We start from the raw sequence: 16,889 nt of genomic DNA, 5'->3' as shown, positions 1-16,889 counted from the left end.
TGACAAAACACCACATACTATGTTATTCCATTTATGTAAAATAATAATACATAAATCTCTAGAGAGAAAAAACAGATTGGGGTGGCCTGGGACTGGGGGAAATGAGAGGACAGAGGAATAAATATAAAATAATGATAAAAATGTCCTAAAATTAACTGTGGGGGTGGTTCCACATATGTGTGAATATATGAAACACCACTGAATTACACACTTTAAGTAAGTGAATTGTATATCAGTAAAGCTATTAAAGAGCAAAGAACGAAGATGACAAGGTTTAAAATAATTGGTCATTAAATGTTTGGAGATTGTAGTAGATTGTAACTATGACTGGAATTCTTTGCTGCTTCGTACATCCCTGTCCTTTGCTGTGTAACCATGTGATGTTCTTCCACTTACGTGGGACCACCTTCCTACGCTTTTTCTTTGGGCTAGCCATGTGACTCCATGTGGCTAAAATGATGTCAGCAGGTGTGAGGTGACCTGAGGCTTGAACCATCTTTGTGCAGTTTGGCCTGTCCATTCTTGTGCTTCAACCTTCCAGACACTGGTCCCAGACACTGATCCCAGAAGGAGGATATGAGATAAGGGAGCCAGGGCCACCCCCAGCAAGCCCCACCGAGGCCAGCCCATCTGCAGCAAACCTGCAGATTCTTGCAAGTGAATGACAGTTGTTTCAAGCCATGGAGTTAAAATGAGCTTTGCAGCATTTTTGTAACAAAATCTAACTGATTCAGATGGGGGCTTTTATACTTTAATTAAAATGAAACCAAAAATCAAATCTATAAAATACTTTTAAGCCATGAAACAAAGAAATATTGAGAACTCATGCAATTTCTTTGAATACACATATGCATACATGCATACACACACAAATTCTGGGCTGATTATTTTAAACCTAGAGTAAAAAGTCTTTTCCCAAATCCCAACCTGATTCATTTTAAACTTAAAATATAGTTCTGTCCAATAGTAATCCATTTTCTTGGCTAGGCTGTGTTTTCTCATGCTCAGGCTGAATTTACAATCAGAAGTCGTACTCTCATAGTGTGCAGTTGAGTTTTAGCACAACACATTTTTACTGTCTGCCCTGCACATTAGTTCTTGGCAAGCCAGTGTGCATCAGTGCTGAATGTGGCTATACAGCTGAGAAGGTGACAGCAAAATATTGCCAAGGCTGTGGCAGCAATTAGGTCTGAATCACACACCTGATAGTTTCTGTTAATGGAGATGCTGAGTAAACACAGAGCTCTGCTTCTAAAAGCAGCAACCTAGCAGTGAGCAATGCAGACTGTTTTGAAAGACAGCAGGCTTCACCCTGTCTAGAGATAAATGCGATCTGAATAAAAGTCTTCATCAAAGAGGTCAATTATTGTTATTATTAGTAGTAGTTTATTAAGCTCAACAGAATCGTTTTCCATGGCAATTACTCTTTTAGAGCCCAGTTATAGAAATCTGAAAGGAACTATCATTAAGCAAAGGCGTGTGCTATTTTACATTTGTTCATTAACATATTCATTCATCTGTTCAAATAATACTTTGAGCAAGTGTCATGAGCCAGACACTGTCCCAAATGTTAGGGATACAGAAGTAAACCAAAACAAATTCTACCCTCAGAAAGTTTACATTCCACTGCATAGAGGTAGAAAATAAGCAGGTGAGCAAATTAATGTTGTATTTGATGTGTTAGAGGGAATGAGAATATTAGTCTGTTTAGATTTATGAATGAGTGACAGAAAACCCAAGACAGCAGTGCTGCTAGTGAGCTTCAAGTCTGAAGCCAGGAAGCCCAGAGCAGACAGAGCATTCTTTGGGTTCTTCCTATACTGCTGCCGCACTTCACAGGCTCCATTTCTAAGGACACTTCGTGGCCCAATGTAGCTGCTTCATCTCTAACCATCACATCCGCATTCAAGTCAGAAGGAAGGAAGAAAGGGGCAGAAACAATGCATAGTCCTCCCTGCAAATTCATACCTCTGAAGTTGCACACGTCTTCCTCCTATAACTCTTCGGTCTCATGTAGCTTGTAGTGAAAGCTGGAAAATGGAAGGTTATTTCCAGGTGGCCATGCTGTCTGCTAACACCCAGGGGTTCTTCTGCTTCTATGAATGGCTGGAATGGTTACTGGAAATCTCTCTGAAGAGGTGACAGATGAGCAGAGATCTGACTAGCATGTTTCTCTTTCAGGAGAACTTTACACGGGAGGAAAGAGGAAGCGCAATACCCTCAGGGGGAAACATGGTTGGTATATTTCCCCATTTCTTCTCAAAATACTATAAAATGTATATTATTATCCCTACTGAATTTTAAAAACTACCTTTCGGAGACGTTAAATAACTTTTTCAAAGTCATAAAGGTCTGACACTTAATCTCTGTGATTTCCTCAAACCATGCTAGCTTTCAAAAAGGAGTCTGCCCCTGTTTTCAGAAGAAGGTAGTCCATTTTCTCAGTAAATACAACAGGAAGTAAATTCAACAGAAGAATTTTGTGGCTTTCATCATGGAAATGTCCATGACATCTCCTTGAAGCGGAGCTCTCTTCTTTAATCCGTTGTAGACAAAGTTAGCTGAGACTATAGCAGTGGGATGGAAAGAATAAGAAACTTCCAGTCAAGAAACTGAGTTGAAAACTTCTTCTTTCAATAGTAACTCTGTGTTTTGGGCCAACTGCTTAACTCCTTTCAGTCTTGGTTTCCTGATGGTGAAGTGGGTAAAATAATAGCCATTTATGCTGGAAGGATTAAATGAGACAGTGCACGTAAAGCATTTGGCAAATGGCCTATGTTTAGTAACAATTAAAATAAAAGCAGCAGCATGGATCTGAGCTCGCCTGACTGCAGTTTATAAACACTGGTTCAAAGCTATGGTGAGCTCAGCCACTCCCTCCCTCTGTCTCAAGCAGAGGCAGTCATCGCTCCCACCTTCGGCTTTCCTCTCCTGCCTCCTGCCGTACCAAAAAGCACACAGGGCAGAATATCCATAGTGTTTCTGCTTTATGAATCATTTAAATGGCCCACCAGAGCCTCCCAGGGAGCATGCCCCAAACCACAGTCCTCCTCACCATCACAGCCCTGCCCCGCTTGTCAGTCTCTCTAATGACATCACTGTCTTTCCATCTCCCAAACCCAAAGCCTCCTCCTTTCCTTAAGCCCCAGGTCAGTTCATTGTAAAGTTGTGTTGTTTTTAACGCAATGCCTCCCACGCCAATGCTATTCTTCTCCATGTGCTCTGTCACCAGCTCACTTCAGTTCCTCTTATTTTACTTCCAGCTAAATCAAAAATAGCCATTTAATAGGCCACTCTTTCTCCTGTCTCTTGTTGCTTCCCTTTGTTTTGCCATTTTTACCCTGGAATTAAATCCTCCCACAATCTGATCCCGCAGATTGTTTGCAAGTGTATGCCCCACTATTCTACCTGTGCCTCATTTACAGTCAAGTTATTCCCAAACATACTCTGCATTATTCTATGTCTCTATCTCTGAAGCATTTGTACTTCATTAGCCACCTATGCACATACTTGGTTTAAATGCCTCCTTGCCCATGAAGCCACCACACCAATCCTTTACTTAAAACACAAGGTGTTCATTCTCCCTACTCCTAACTTCTCCCTCGAGTGCTTTGAAATCTTCTTGAGGCACTCAGAGTCTCAGTGTTTGATTTTCGTGACTTGTTCACTACCCAGTCCTGAGGCCCTGGCACTACATAAACATTCAGTAATGTGTGCTGATTTAAACTGAGTTGCATCGCACAGCATTCTGCTCACCAGTCTCTTAGAACAATCATCATTGTGTTGCGTTCATCAGTATGTGTCTGTCTCTGACATGACACTGTGAGTTCATTAAGATCAGGAATCACATTATCATCCTCTCTATAGTAACTGTTTAACAAATGTGAGTGAAAAAACAGGATTCATGATGCGAGTCTGAGTCCCCAGTAAAAAAAAAACTCCATCCACGTACAGATATCTCCAACACTTCCATTACCCAGCTTCATCATGAGTGATAGCAGTTTGTTTATTCTTAACAGAAAATATCAGAAAATGAAAGCAGGTTGTTCCCCTTTGGTGAAGCAACAGCTCTGTGTGGCATCATTTGTGATCTGAATTTCCAAGACGAGAGGTGTACCACTGAAATGTCCAGCATGAGAAGGGCACGAGAATCAAATACTCCTCCCAGGTAACTATGTGAGAGCAACACAGTGTTCATCCAACAAGATGTTGTGAAAACAAATGAGATGACAAATGACACCTAGCAGTGGGGGTGAAAACATGCTGAGGACATGGAGGTGAGTGAACTTCTCCCACTTAGTAAAACCACTTCTAGTAAAGAGAGTTAATTCAGTGGCTAGTAGTAGCAGTTGAGTTATATGGTGCTTTAAAATAAGGTAAAATGTAGTGAAATGTAATTCTTCATTCCAGAGTTCCACATGATGGCAGAAATCATTTTATGTGCTCATGTACAAACTTTCTTCCCCATTTGTGAAAATGACATAAACATACTGAATTATCTATTTCATTTTTAAATGAGTCAGTTTTTATTTGGGGATGTAATCTAAATCTGAGCTTTTATGTTTATAGTAATGCTTTACAGAAGTATCAAATCAAAGTTGCCACACTGAAGCATATGGTATCACATAAGGTGATATATTAATCTGCAGCTACCCAGATAGTGGTAGCTTGAGAGCTCAAACATCATTATGCCTCCTTTCATTTTTTGAAGAAAATTCAGGGGGGAAAAAAAAAGATCTTCCCGACTACTCTTCCTATTTTACAATGAATGGCTGAATCCCATATCTATGACAGCATCCTTTGGAGGTTATTCCACTTTTATTCTTGATTCCCAAAGTTTTCATGTTTGACAACTCAAAGAAATAAAAATTCTCATAATCTTAAAGATTTTCTTTAAATCATTTAAAGCTTTGTTTTGTTTATAAACAAGCAGCCTTTCCCCCCCTCCCCAATCAGAAATTGGCCTGTTGTCTTCAAATTGTAATCTCTGTGCTTCAGAGAAGCATGTTTTATTTTTCCTCCCTGGGAGGACTGTTTTTACCGCTGCAAGGGAGGGAAAGGCAAACAGGAGCAGAGCACAGCTCTTACTGGTTGCCTCCAGGTGGGTTATGAATGTGCTCACAGGATGCAAGAGAAAAGGCAGCTATCAGAGTTCTCAGGATATGGTCAAACTATGGTGTGGAGCATTCCGTGCATCCCTAACTGCCTGGGGCAAAACACGGGTGCCCACTGGTGCCAGCGAGGTTAGTTCTAGCCATGCCTGGCTATCAGGTGGCTGCCACTCCACTCTAGCTCTTTGTTAACTCAGCTGCACATACACACACAAGGATATGAATCTCTATTACACATAGGGCTCTTCCATACCACATGACAGTCTTGAATTGGAAGCCCAGTAGTCCCTAGAGCTCAGACTGCTCAACCTAATGTCAACTGAAGAAAAAAATCCAATCAGGAAAACGAGCCAGACTGCAGGCAGCTCACCCAACATCCATTTTCCTGCACTTCTTCAGTAACAGAAATCTAACTTTATTTAATTAGCAAGTGGCCAGCTACAGTCCACATTTCTTATGTTTCCTAGTAACCAGGGTAACAAATGAAACAAGTACAAGTTGCTGGGTGGGAATTTGCCAGAAAGCTTCTTTAAGAAGGGACAGACAGTTGACATGTGCTCTTTTTTGCTTTTCCCTGCTCCTCTTGCTTGTTGCCTGGAACGTGGATCTGATGGGTGAAGTTGCAGAAGCCATTCTGGGACCAAGTAATTGTAGAGACTAGAGCCACTGAACTAACGCCAATACCCTCTGGATTCTTATTACATATGGAAATGAATATGGTTAAGTCAATGTGGTTGGTATTCCGTTACTAACAGATGAATACAGCTCATGACTGCTAGCAAAAGATCAAAGACATAAAAGAAAAAGAAGAAAACCACTGGAGGAAGGGCTCAGAAGGGAAGGTCATGTTATTATCAAACAGGTAGAAGAAAGACACTTGACAAAGAGACAAATTTCTTTCTCAGAGACAGGAACAAAGAAAAAGAAGGATGATGAATAAAGAGAAATTCTGTGAGATCACATCAAGGAGGTAGATTAGGAATATGTACTAAATGAGTGGGGTGATGGAATTTCTACAAGAATGGAGAGAGGTGCTGGGGCAGACGCAGCTGAAGACACAGCAAGAGCTGCGTGTGTCCACGCACGTGGCTCTGGGATGTGCTGCAGCAGGAAGGAGGCAGGACGCACCGTGGTCAGACTGTGGGCTCTGGAGTCAGTCTGGCCACAGCTGAACCCCAGCTTCATTGCTGGGATGAGGCTCACTGTCTTCATTTATTCAACGGGAATAGTCACAAGGATATACACTATAGAGCAAAGTGGAACCAAAATGCTGGGGTTCAAATCCCAGTTCCCCCACTTACTGCTGGCAACCCTGGCAAAGCTGCTTCACCTTCCTGTGACTCACTTTCTATGCCTGTAAAATGGAGGTAATCATCATAGCTACATCATATGACTGTCATGAGGAAGAAATTGATTAATAAGTATAAAGCAGGTAGAGCTGGCATAGAGAAAGCACTACATAAGTGTTGGTTCTTAATATTATTATCCAGCCTGCTAGATAACCTATGTGCGGTGTTTAGTACAGTACGGGAGAGAATGTATGTTTACATCATAGCAACCAGACAAAGGATGAGGACTAGGACTGTTAGAGAAGAGGGACATTTACACGTGAGGAAAAGCGGGGAGAGGGGAAGATAACAATGCAGAAGAAGGGGCCACACCAGGGCTGAGAGATGATCTGGGACTGCAGGTTATGGACAGACTCTACAAACTTCACACAGTGTAGCTTTTCCTTTGCCAGAGACCAAGAGAAAAAGGCCAAAGTGGGAGAAGGGAATTGTTGGGAAAATATGGGAAAATGGTCAGGGCCCCTCACGTGTTCAGAATCTTGCCGAGCATTTGATGCAAATATGCACATGCGCCCAGATGTTCCTTGGCTATTGACTAATGTAATTGTGCATGTGCGCCCAGGTGTTCTGGGTTATGGACTTAAGTGTAAAGGACCAGTGGCTCTGATCCACAATGCCCCCCGCCCCCGGGATGCCCCCAGGGGTGCCATGGGGAGGTTGCTACTGCTGCTGGATGCTGTTGCTGCAAGCTGTTGCTGCGAGCTGTTGCTGCCAGGGCCCCAGGACCCTCCAGGAAGCCACCGTCACTGCTGCTGCTGAGGACTGAGCTTGTGTTGTCTGCCAACGGATCCCAGGAACTTTCCCGGTTACCTAGCATGGACCTGCGTGTGAGGAGTCTGGTGATCCAGCCTGGCATGTGAGGGGTCTGAGTTTGAAGAGTCTGAGCCCTAGCCCTGACAATACAAATGGAAACTTAGTATAACTAAAATAATGAAACGTTTTGGCTTTAGTTAAGAAATGCCCAGCCATACAATTAGTGCAGCTATTGCCTCAAGCAGACAACCGGCGTAGTCATGTAGCTTTACAGAAATTTTCCCAGGGTCTCTTGAGTCTGAAGGGAGGTCACCCAGCAGCATTCTGACCTCTCCAGCTCTGAGAGGGAAGCAGGACACAGGTACAGCCCAGAAGTAACTGGGGGCCAGCCTAGAAAAACTGGGAAGTAGAGCATGGATTAGGAGAGGGAAGAACCCCAGAAAGAGCAAACCATCCAGAGGGTGTGTGTTTTTTATGCTGAGGAGGGATGGGCAGTTAAAGAGGACATCTGAAGAGTGTTGTGTGAAGACCTCACAAGCTTGGCAAGGGGTGTGCAGGCTGCAATGGGGGTGAGGGGGAACTTGGTGACTTCTGAAGTTTGAAACATGGTGCAGCAGGGAGGCACCAGGATGAAGTCAAGATGTCTGTGGGGAGGGTGAGAATGCCACTTCCCTCAACAAGGATGAGCTCCTGATATTCTGAACTCTAGATCCTCTCAGCCCTTCTAGAAAATCAGTCACCAGTTTTGAACAGATCTCCCCATCCGTGCTAGATTCAGGATTGGGGGTAGGGGGTGCAAGCCAAAGCCAAAAACAGCAGGAGGAGGTCCCAGAGTCGGGGAAATCCCTTCAGGTGAATCCCATTAACAGCAATCCATTGTTGGCTTCTTTCATTGAAACAAGAAAGTACAAACAAGATTCTTAAATTTGAACATGGTTGGTTCTTAGCTTATGAACACAGACAACATTTAAAAGATATATTGAAGTTAGAAGCAGTCTGAAGTTAGAGGCACTGTTTAACCACTTAGAAGTATCATATAAGACACTTTAAGAAACTATAGCAAGAAGATCTAGAGCTTGATGACAAAGTAGAACATCAATTTAGGAAGTAGTGAATTTAGAGTCTGGCAAACCAATCCTCCTGGGGAACCAGAACCTAAACCTTTCAATACCACATACTGTATGGCCTCGTTGGTGTAATTCTCCCAGGTTTTTGCAGGCCAAAGTCACCAGGACTGGTTTTCATTACCCTCAAACTGTATCTCCAAGAGCACAAGGCAATAGCAGGACTGATAAAAGAGCATAATGTCAACATGGAACAAGGCAGGTTTGTGGAAATTAAACACTGTACAAACAGATCTTTTGGCAGGCAGGATGCAATTGTATGCCAAAGAAGAGAAAGAGCTCATTACTATGCAGAGAAAGCACAAGCAAAGGGAAGAAAATGCCAAGAGTCAGAAAGGCCAGAAGAGTCTCAAGGAGGAGGAGAGAATCGTCCTGGGCACCCATGGTAGGGGGCGGTCCAAGCCAGGTGTGCAAGAGAAAAAGACCCTGAGGTGGAGAGGGGAGGGTGTGATCAGAGGAGCAGGGAAGGACATCGAGTGACCCTAACCTGCAGAGTTCCCAGTTCCCATCAGGTCCTTGGCTCTCAGCTGTGACTTCCTAAGTCCCACACTGGGACTGGACTAAAGCTGAGGAAGGAGGGCATCTTCGCACATGGCCCTGGAGCATATGCAAAATGAGGTCACTCGGGGCCCAGAGGGTCAGCCCGTGGGAAGCAAACACCCAGCATGCAGCATCACCACCATCCCATGCCTGTTTCCTGACATGCTCCTCCTCCAGACCCCCCTCCTCTTAGCCACTGAGCAAGCTGCTGTTCAGAGATCCGGTCACAGAAAGGGCAGGGGCCACTGATGAGTCTGCTTTGTGGTGTCTTGTCCAAGTCTCTACTCTGTGATTATGTGTCCCATCAATCTGCAAACTCTCTGAGGATGAGGCACAAAGTACCAGCTAAGACAGTGGTTCTTAGCTTGGAAGATTTGCACCCTGAGAGTGCAAATGTCTGGAGACATTTTTAGTTGTTATGATTTGGGTGGGGGTGATGCAGAGGCCAGGGATTCTGCTAAACATCCAGCAGGTGCAGGACAGCCTCCCACCACCAAGAGTTATCCAACCCAAATGAAATAGCCGAATTTGAGAAACCCAAGCTAGGACTGCAAAGCCTAGGGTTGCTCAGGGAATGTTTTTAAAAAAACCATAATTATTTTACTTTGCCTGACGATTTACTTTCATCTCAGTGTTGAAATCTACACTCTCCTCTGACTGGCATGTTTGCATCTCTATACTGTCTCCCAAATTCTGCTTCTGTAGTGATATATTTATTACTAAATGCAATCTAGGATTAAATCTCCTTTTCACCAAATTTTACCTGTACTTCAAGGACTGAGAGACTTCCCTATTTCCTCAAACCTAAAAGGTCTTCTCCTCCTCAAGACCCCACATGTGATGTTTTTTCTATAACGTGTGGCCCACTGGGCCCTATGATATCCCCGGGTGTGTGCATGTCTCACTCTATGCGATTATCAGCACCAATGTGTGTGCAGACTGAATCGGACCAACCTCGTATCCTACTGATGGGTTTCAATAAATGTTTATTAAAGTAATACTAAATGTCAGAAGCATACAGCCTCAATTTTACCACTGAAAGCTCTAATGCTGATTGACTTTTTCTAAATTATAGCTTGGGCAAGAAACAGCATCAGAGTGAAAGAAATTACCTGATTTCAATGGACGCACTCAAACTGGATACTTATCTACTGCATCCATTTTTCTCAGTGACCCTTCGCCAGGGAAGACTGGCTCATACTGGTCACACAGAGCAATAGATTGCATGTAGACCAGGGTTCCAGGATCTTCGTTTTCAACAGGACAACTCCATAACCTCAGTGTTTGCAAATTCATGGTATAGACAATAGCACTGAGATATGCAATTGAAAATCTTTCCAGAAAGAGCAAAACTCTACACCAAGGAAGAGGATGGGATTTCAGGGCCCTCAGCAAAGCCACAGCTCCTGCCTTCCTCTCCAAAGTGGGCAGGTTTGGCTTCCTCCACCAGAGGAAACATGGGGCCTTCATGCCTGTGCCTCTACTTGGCCTCGCTGAGTCCTGGGGATGGGGTACATTAACCATTCCTTTTATTTTCTGTACTTCTGATGCTTTGACATCTGGAGCCTTGCTGATCCTGGACAGCCTACCCCCGCCCCACCCTGCCCCGCACAAGCTAGCCAGTTCCTAAAGAGAGTAAACAACTTGCCTGCAAATGCATTTTTCAAACACAAATCAGCAGACCCAGAGCTGACACCCCAGCCCTCCTCTATGGGTCTCTCATACTCTGGGCCACTAACCATCTGCCCTAATCACCCCAGGGCAAGATATCAGGCAGTTGGGGACAGGCCCTATGTCCCAGAGCTTCTGACATCCTTTAGGCTAGCCAGCCCTGAGTACCCTGCCTCGCCTGTTCTTTCCCATGGAACCCACAATAGAGGCTTCTGCCCACATCCTCCTGCCTCTCCTTTCTGCTTTCCGACTGCCATGATGCTCCCTCATGTGTCCCTGTGTGGGGTGCACCCTCCTCATGGGAACTGTGAGTAACAAACTGTCCTTTCAATGGCAGTCATTTTCTGATCTGTTGGCCTTACTGTACCTCAATTTTTCTATCAATGTGCTATGTTTTAAAGCAGTGGGCTGGGGAGGAGGCAGGTCCAGACTTGCAGCAGGGCGCTGGGGCCTTAATGCTCAGATAGGAGCAGGGGCATCAGGTTTGGGGTCCTCTGGAGGAACCCTTCTGCGATGGTGGAGTACTGTGGGCTTCACTCAGGACCCAGAGAAGAAAGTCAAATGAGCACAGCAGGAGGGAAACATCTGGGCACTGTGAGTAGGGGGCCGACCAAAACCACCAACAGAGGGTGGTAAGGACAGTGACCCTTGCAGATTGGAGGTGGGGGACGGTCCCTGAACCTGGTCTTGCTCTCCAGATTGAGAGAGGGGGGACAGACTCAGGGGGCCAGGACAGGGCCAGAGATCCCAGGGAAGTGCTGTTTTTCATCTGGCGTCCCATCGCTCTCAGTCTCTGCCTGTGCCACAGGGTCAGGACCTGGTGGGTCAGTTCTTTGGTTTGGGCAGTTGCACTGCTCTCTCCTATTTCCTTTTTCTTTTTTATCCATCTGTCTACATTCCAGCCACATTCTGTCCTTGTCTTTATGTGTCTGGGGCTCTTCATTTTTCTCCTCCTTATATCCCCTTTCTGCTTTCTCTCCCCCACCCTAAACGATGGCTGTTTTACGTGTGAACTAGCACACTGGGTACAAGCCTCAGGCTCCTGCTGAAAGTGGTACTGAAGGGTGACGGTTTCTGATGGTCAGAGAGGTCAAGATCAGCACTGTGCTTCAGAAGCTAGACGGTGGCTAAGCCTGGCTCTCTCCTGGCTTTGCTCTACCTGACTATCCTAGCAGCTCTTGCTGTACCTGCCCTTATGGTCCTGAGGTCCCAGCCCTGCCCTCCCTCTGCTTGGCCCTCTGGTCCTGCCTCTGTGGGGTTTCTGCCACTCCTGGCTTCAGCTCTCCCCATTAGGCAGATATCCCCCAGCTCAAGTCTGGGTTGCACCTGCCAGCCTCCTGCACCTCCACGGGAAGTCCTGCCAATCCGGACTCAGGACCTTCCCTCCCAAACCATTCCTTTCTCCTGAGTTAGCTCCTCAGATCCTCTTCCCACATCCCCCTGGCTCCCTACTCTTTCTTCCTCACTCCTCACTCTGTTTATGTTCCCTCAAGCCCAAATTGCAAGACCACCTTTGACTCTTCCTGTTCTCCAATGCACAAGTCTCCTGGCCACCGCACATGTTGCGGATGCTCTCAGCAGCATACTCCCGCGCAAACCCACTGCTCGTCAACATGCATTTCCATCCGTGGGTTCGGCTGTGGCTCGCATTCGCTCGCATGAGGACTATGGCTGAGCCAGCTCACTGATTGGCTCCCTCCCGTGCTCCCTGCTCCTGCAATGTACCAATGGGAGGCACCGGGAAGGGGAGCCACATCTACACAAATCACATGCCGTAATAATGGTAATAAACATCACACCATGGCCTGTCCCAGGCCCTCTCCTAAGTTCTTTCACGCTCGTATAGTCCATGACGACCCATGTTCTAGCTGAGGAGACAGGAGCAGAGAGGTCACATGGCAGACACTCAGGGGAAACCAGGGCCAGGCACTCATCTCTGCTCCAGTGTCCTGTCTGTAGAAGCCCAGTGGGTGCCTTAGCACTCAGGCCACCTACAAAACAAGTCCAGAGTCACCACTAGACACCACCAGTCACCTTCAAGTCACCACTCAAGGTCGTATCCTATGGTGATGTCATCGGGACACTTGGGAGACAATCTCCTTTCTGCCCTTGTAACAAAAGCCCCACAGATAACTGTTTCCTGCCCTCTGAGGTGTGGATAAGAGTGTCTGAAACAAGAGTCCAGCTCCTGGATGCTGTAATGCCCCCAGAACAAGAGTGCTTAAGGATCATGGCACACAAAAAAGGGACGGAGAGGAGGAGGAGGGAGCCCTACTGCGGATTCTCTCCTCCACATCAACACCTTCACATCACGGGGAGAGAAATGGGAACTGATGTTGAGGACTCCCAGGCGTGGACACCCAAGAATGTGAAAAATCCAGCTGATGATGCTATTTCATGATTAATCCTTTATTCTTCATTTCAATATTATGGAAATACAGGCAGTCATATGTTTATTTATTATAGGTTTATTTGTTATAGGAGAATACAAACTTTACCAAGTATTTTCAAAACTGTATTAAGTTCAATGTTTCAACCAATAACCCACAAGACATTTCTTGCTTAATATCATTCAGAGTTCATATTCACTACCACTTGATCCTCAGCCCATATAGCACATCATCAGAACCAAAAGTCAGAAGCACGCAGAGATAGTTGGGTACGCAGACCGTACTCACGGGAGGGTAGCCCTTCCCAGGTGTTTTGTCCTTCTGGCTCTGGCAGCCAACTTTAGTAACCCTCATGCAAGGCAAATAGTTAAATTCAGACATAAATCACCCAACAATCATGAATGGGCTATAAAACTTCATGAAGGCATTCGTGAAGGTTAAGTAGTATAAAATATCAGTTTTCTTTTGATGAAACTTATGCAAGGCGAGCAGAGTACATGCTGAGAAAAGTTTCCCAGTTACCCGTAGGTTCACCTGACAAGAGATTGACCCTAAGCAGCAAGCAACAGTGCAGTTGACTGTTCCAGCAGAGCCTAACTCTGAGCCACTGGGAAATTGACATTCACGCCCTAACATGTCATCTCAATCCAAAGCATTAGTTATTTTCTCCAGAAAATAAAAAAAAAAAAATATATATATATATATATATATATATATATATAATCACCAAATCTCTGCTTGAGAATTCTAACCTTTAAAAAGGTTAGAATCAATGAAAATGAAAGCTTTATCAATATACATTAATAAATTTTCTTTATAAAGAGTAACAGCTCAAACAACAAATGAAAAGAAAATTAGAAAATCATTAAGGCAACTCTAACCTTAAAAATAGAAAAAGAAAAAAAAAAAAAGAAAAGTTATACCAGGACACAAAAGTACTCATAGAAACTGATAACAAAATCATGAAGATTCCAAAAAGTCATGGGAAAAAGACATGACGAGGCAATTAACCAGCAAGAAATTTAAGAGATTAACAAGCACAGGGGGAAAAAAAGTCTTTATTTAGTGCAAGTAAAAAGCAATAACAACAACCCTCTTTTACCCTCTTAAATTGATAGAGATCTTTTTAAAAGTACAGTGTTTGGTATGGTAAAATGGGAACTCTGACTCTCTCTGGATAAGGGATATATTGGTACAACCTTTTTATCAGGCATTTTTTATGCAATGAGGACATTTCTTATCCTGTCTTCATTTTGACTTGGATATTATATTCCCAACCCTACTAATGTTACTACAATGAAGGTACAATGTCTTCCTGGGGGGAAAAAAAACCCCAAAATGCTGTAGAAAAAACACTGGGCTCTGTCTTTGATTAGTGACTAGTTATGGTATTTTTTAAAATTACTTTTTTATTGAAAAATATTAACTGTACATAGTTACAGGGTACAGAGTTATACCTCAATACATGTATAAAATGTGTGATGATCTAATCAGAGTAATTAGCATGTTCATAGTTAAGGTATTTTAAACACACCCTTTAACTTCTCAGGGCCTACATCTTCTATTTTATGCCAGGAGGTGACTGGATCATAACTGTCTCTAAAGCATCATACTAATGACTTTATAGTAAACATTTAAACAAAAAAAGAAATTCAACATACCTATTTTTAATGTGCTGAGGAGAACCAAGACACTTGAAGCTGCCATTGACCATGATGGTCAATCTTGTGCAAAGAGCCTCACATTCTTCCATGCTGGAAGGAAAGAAAAAGAAATATGTATATAAACGAGCCATGTCCTAAAGATGCGAGGCTTGACTCAAACTTCAAAAATAAAAAGTAGACAAAAATAACATTAGTGAAAATTGTTTAATTTTTTTATATAAATACATCATGAAACCAAATAAAATGCTTTTGAAATTGATGAATTTTTAGGTAGCCAATTACACAATTTAAAAAAATTATAAGCATTTTCATGTACCAGGAAGACTACTAAAATTAAGGGGAGCGAACCATTTAGCAATAGCACAAAAATACAAAATAAATAAGAGTGATCTTAACCAAAAAATGTGAATGCTTTATAAAAAGAAACAAGAAAACTTTACTAAAGGGCACAAATGAAATCTTGAATCAATGGAAGGAGGTATTAAAAAAATGAAAAAAAGGATATTTTAAACATGAGAAAATTGTTATAATATGAAAATTAGTGTACTATAAAACAATTTTAGTATAATGTTAGTGTAAATATAAAATATAAGTATATATAAAATATAAACACATTATAATTTATCTATAGTGTATAATGTAATACAAAAAATAATGCTATATATAACATTAATTTTCAATTATAATTTAAATTATAATGTAATTTAATATTATTTAATACCAAATATGTTATATAAATGTTTGTGATAATTATATTTATATAAAAATATAAATTATAACATAGGTATAGTGTAACACCAATAGAAATTTTAAGTTTATCATCCCCATGAAAAACTTTATAAACATTTATATATTTATTTCTATATTTACATACTGAAAATATTTATAAAGTATGTCTTTAAATTTACTTAGTGAAAGGAAGAAAATTATTGAAAGAGAAGAGTCAGGGGAGAAGACTTGCTCCAGAAAATGTTAATATTTGTTATACAGCTAAAATAATTGAAGTGAGGCAACACACTAAAGTATTACAAGTCAGATGGCATTAGAACAAGATAAGAGACCCCAAAATGAGATGCTCATACCTCAAATACATAAGTGATTTGAGGATGAGAACACACTTGCTAAGCATAACAGCAATGGAAGAAACTGTGAAGGAGACCTTTGAGATACTTGACAATGCAAAACTATAAACTCCTAATAAGTGTGTCAAAACACAGAGAGCTAACATATAAATAGTTGTAACAAACATAATGGGTAGAGGTTGATATACTCGCTATAAAGAACTCATATACGTTAGTTTAGAAACACAATATAAATCCGATAGAGAAAAAACAGCAAGTCACACGCAGGGACTATTCCAAGAACTGTTTGTGGCTGATAAACATACAAACAAATTAAAATCTTAGCCATCAAATCAGTTGATTTTAAAACAATTTTCTAGCCAGAGAGACATTCATCATGTGCGCTTTTTGTATGTTGCAAAGGAAAATGTGTTTTTTTCCCATCCCCATTTCAAATCAAAACAATGAGTATTCAGATCAAAAAATATCCAAAGAGTTAAACAAATTTTCCTCAGTAATTCTAAACAGGTCATCTCACATAGTGCTGGTGGGAGTAAAAATTGGCATAACTTTTTGAAAACAAACTTGGCAATAATTCCTTTTCTAGGAACTTGCCCTGGGAAACAGAAAATATGAATGCATATAACTACTTATTTATAATAGTAAAAATCCGGAAATGGGCAAATGTTCCACAGCAGGCTAACATCATACTCATGTATGTGAGAGTGCATCTACGTACTAGTCAGCCATTAAGATGATGTTCTCTAGAGTCAATTAATTGCACAGAGAAAAGGTTATCATGGTGAAATGACAATGGATATTCAGAAAATTGTACTTGTATGCAAAAAAATTTTTTTTTCCTAGGAAGGAAGAAAAAACAAAAAATATACGACTATCAATATCTGAAACGTAAAATTAATGGTGGATTTTTTTATCCTTCTTTTACCATTTTGTAATATCCAAATTTTCAACAGGGAGCATGTGTCATTGTAATTATCAGGAAGCAGTCCTAAAGCAGTCTGCTAGTTGGATTAATGGATATTCAGATCAAAATTATATTTCTCAGCCTTCTTTGCTGCTAGACATGTACATGCATCAAGTTTAGGTCAATGGAGTATACAGTTTCTGGGTCAGATTGAAATAAGGTGAGTCACCTGACCTGGATTTTTTTTTTTCCCCTTCTCTTGAGCAGGGATATAGACACAGCATTGGCGAGTCACTGCCAA

General features: G+C 42.2%; 1 protein-coding gene across 1 annotated transcript in view; it reads right to left on the bottom strand.

Moving 5' to 3' along the window:
- The window catches only part of ABCA13 (ATP binding cassette subfamily A member 13), a 446,769-nt gene that overhangs the window by 14,138 nt on the left and 415,742 nt on the right, over positions 1 to 16,889 (bottom strand). The window contains exon 59 of the mRNA XM_063086601.1: positions 14,600 to 14,692. Coding sequence (XP_062942671.1) covers positions 14,600 to 14,692 — 93 coding nt within the window. The remainder of the gene's footprint in view (positions 1 to 14,599; positions 14,693 to 16,889) is intronic.

The sequence above is a fragment of the Cynocephalus volans genome, chromosome 2 (assembly GCF_027409185.1).
Source record: "Cynocephalus volans isolate mCynVol1 chromosome 2, mCynVol1.pri, whole genome shotgun sequence".
Lineage (NCBI taxonomy): Eukaryota > Metazoa > Chordata > Mammalia > Dermoptera > Cynocephalidae > Cynocephalus > Cynocephalus volans.
The sequence above is the reverse complement of the archived record's forward strand: the minus strand, read 5'-3'. Positions and strand labels throughout refer to the sequence as shown.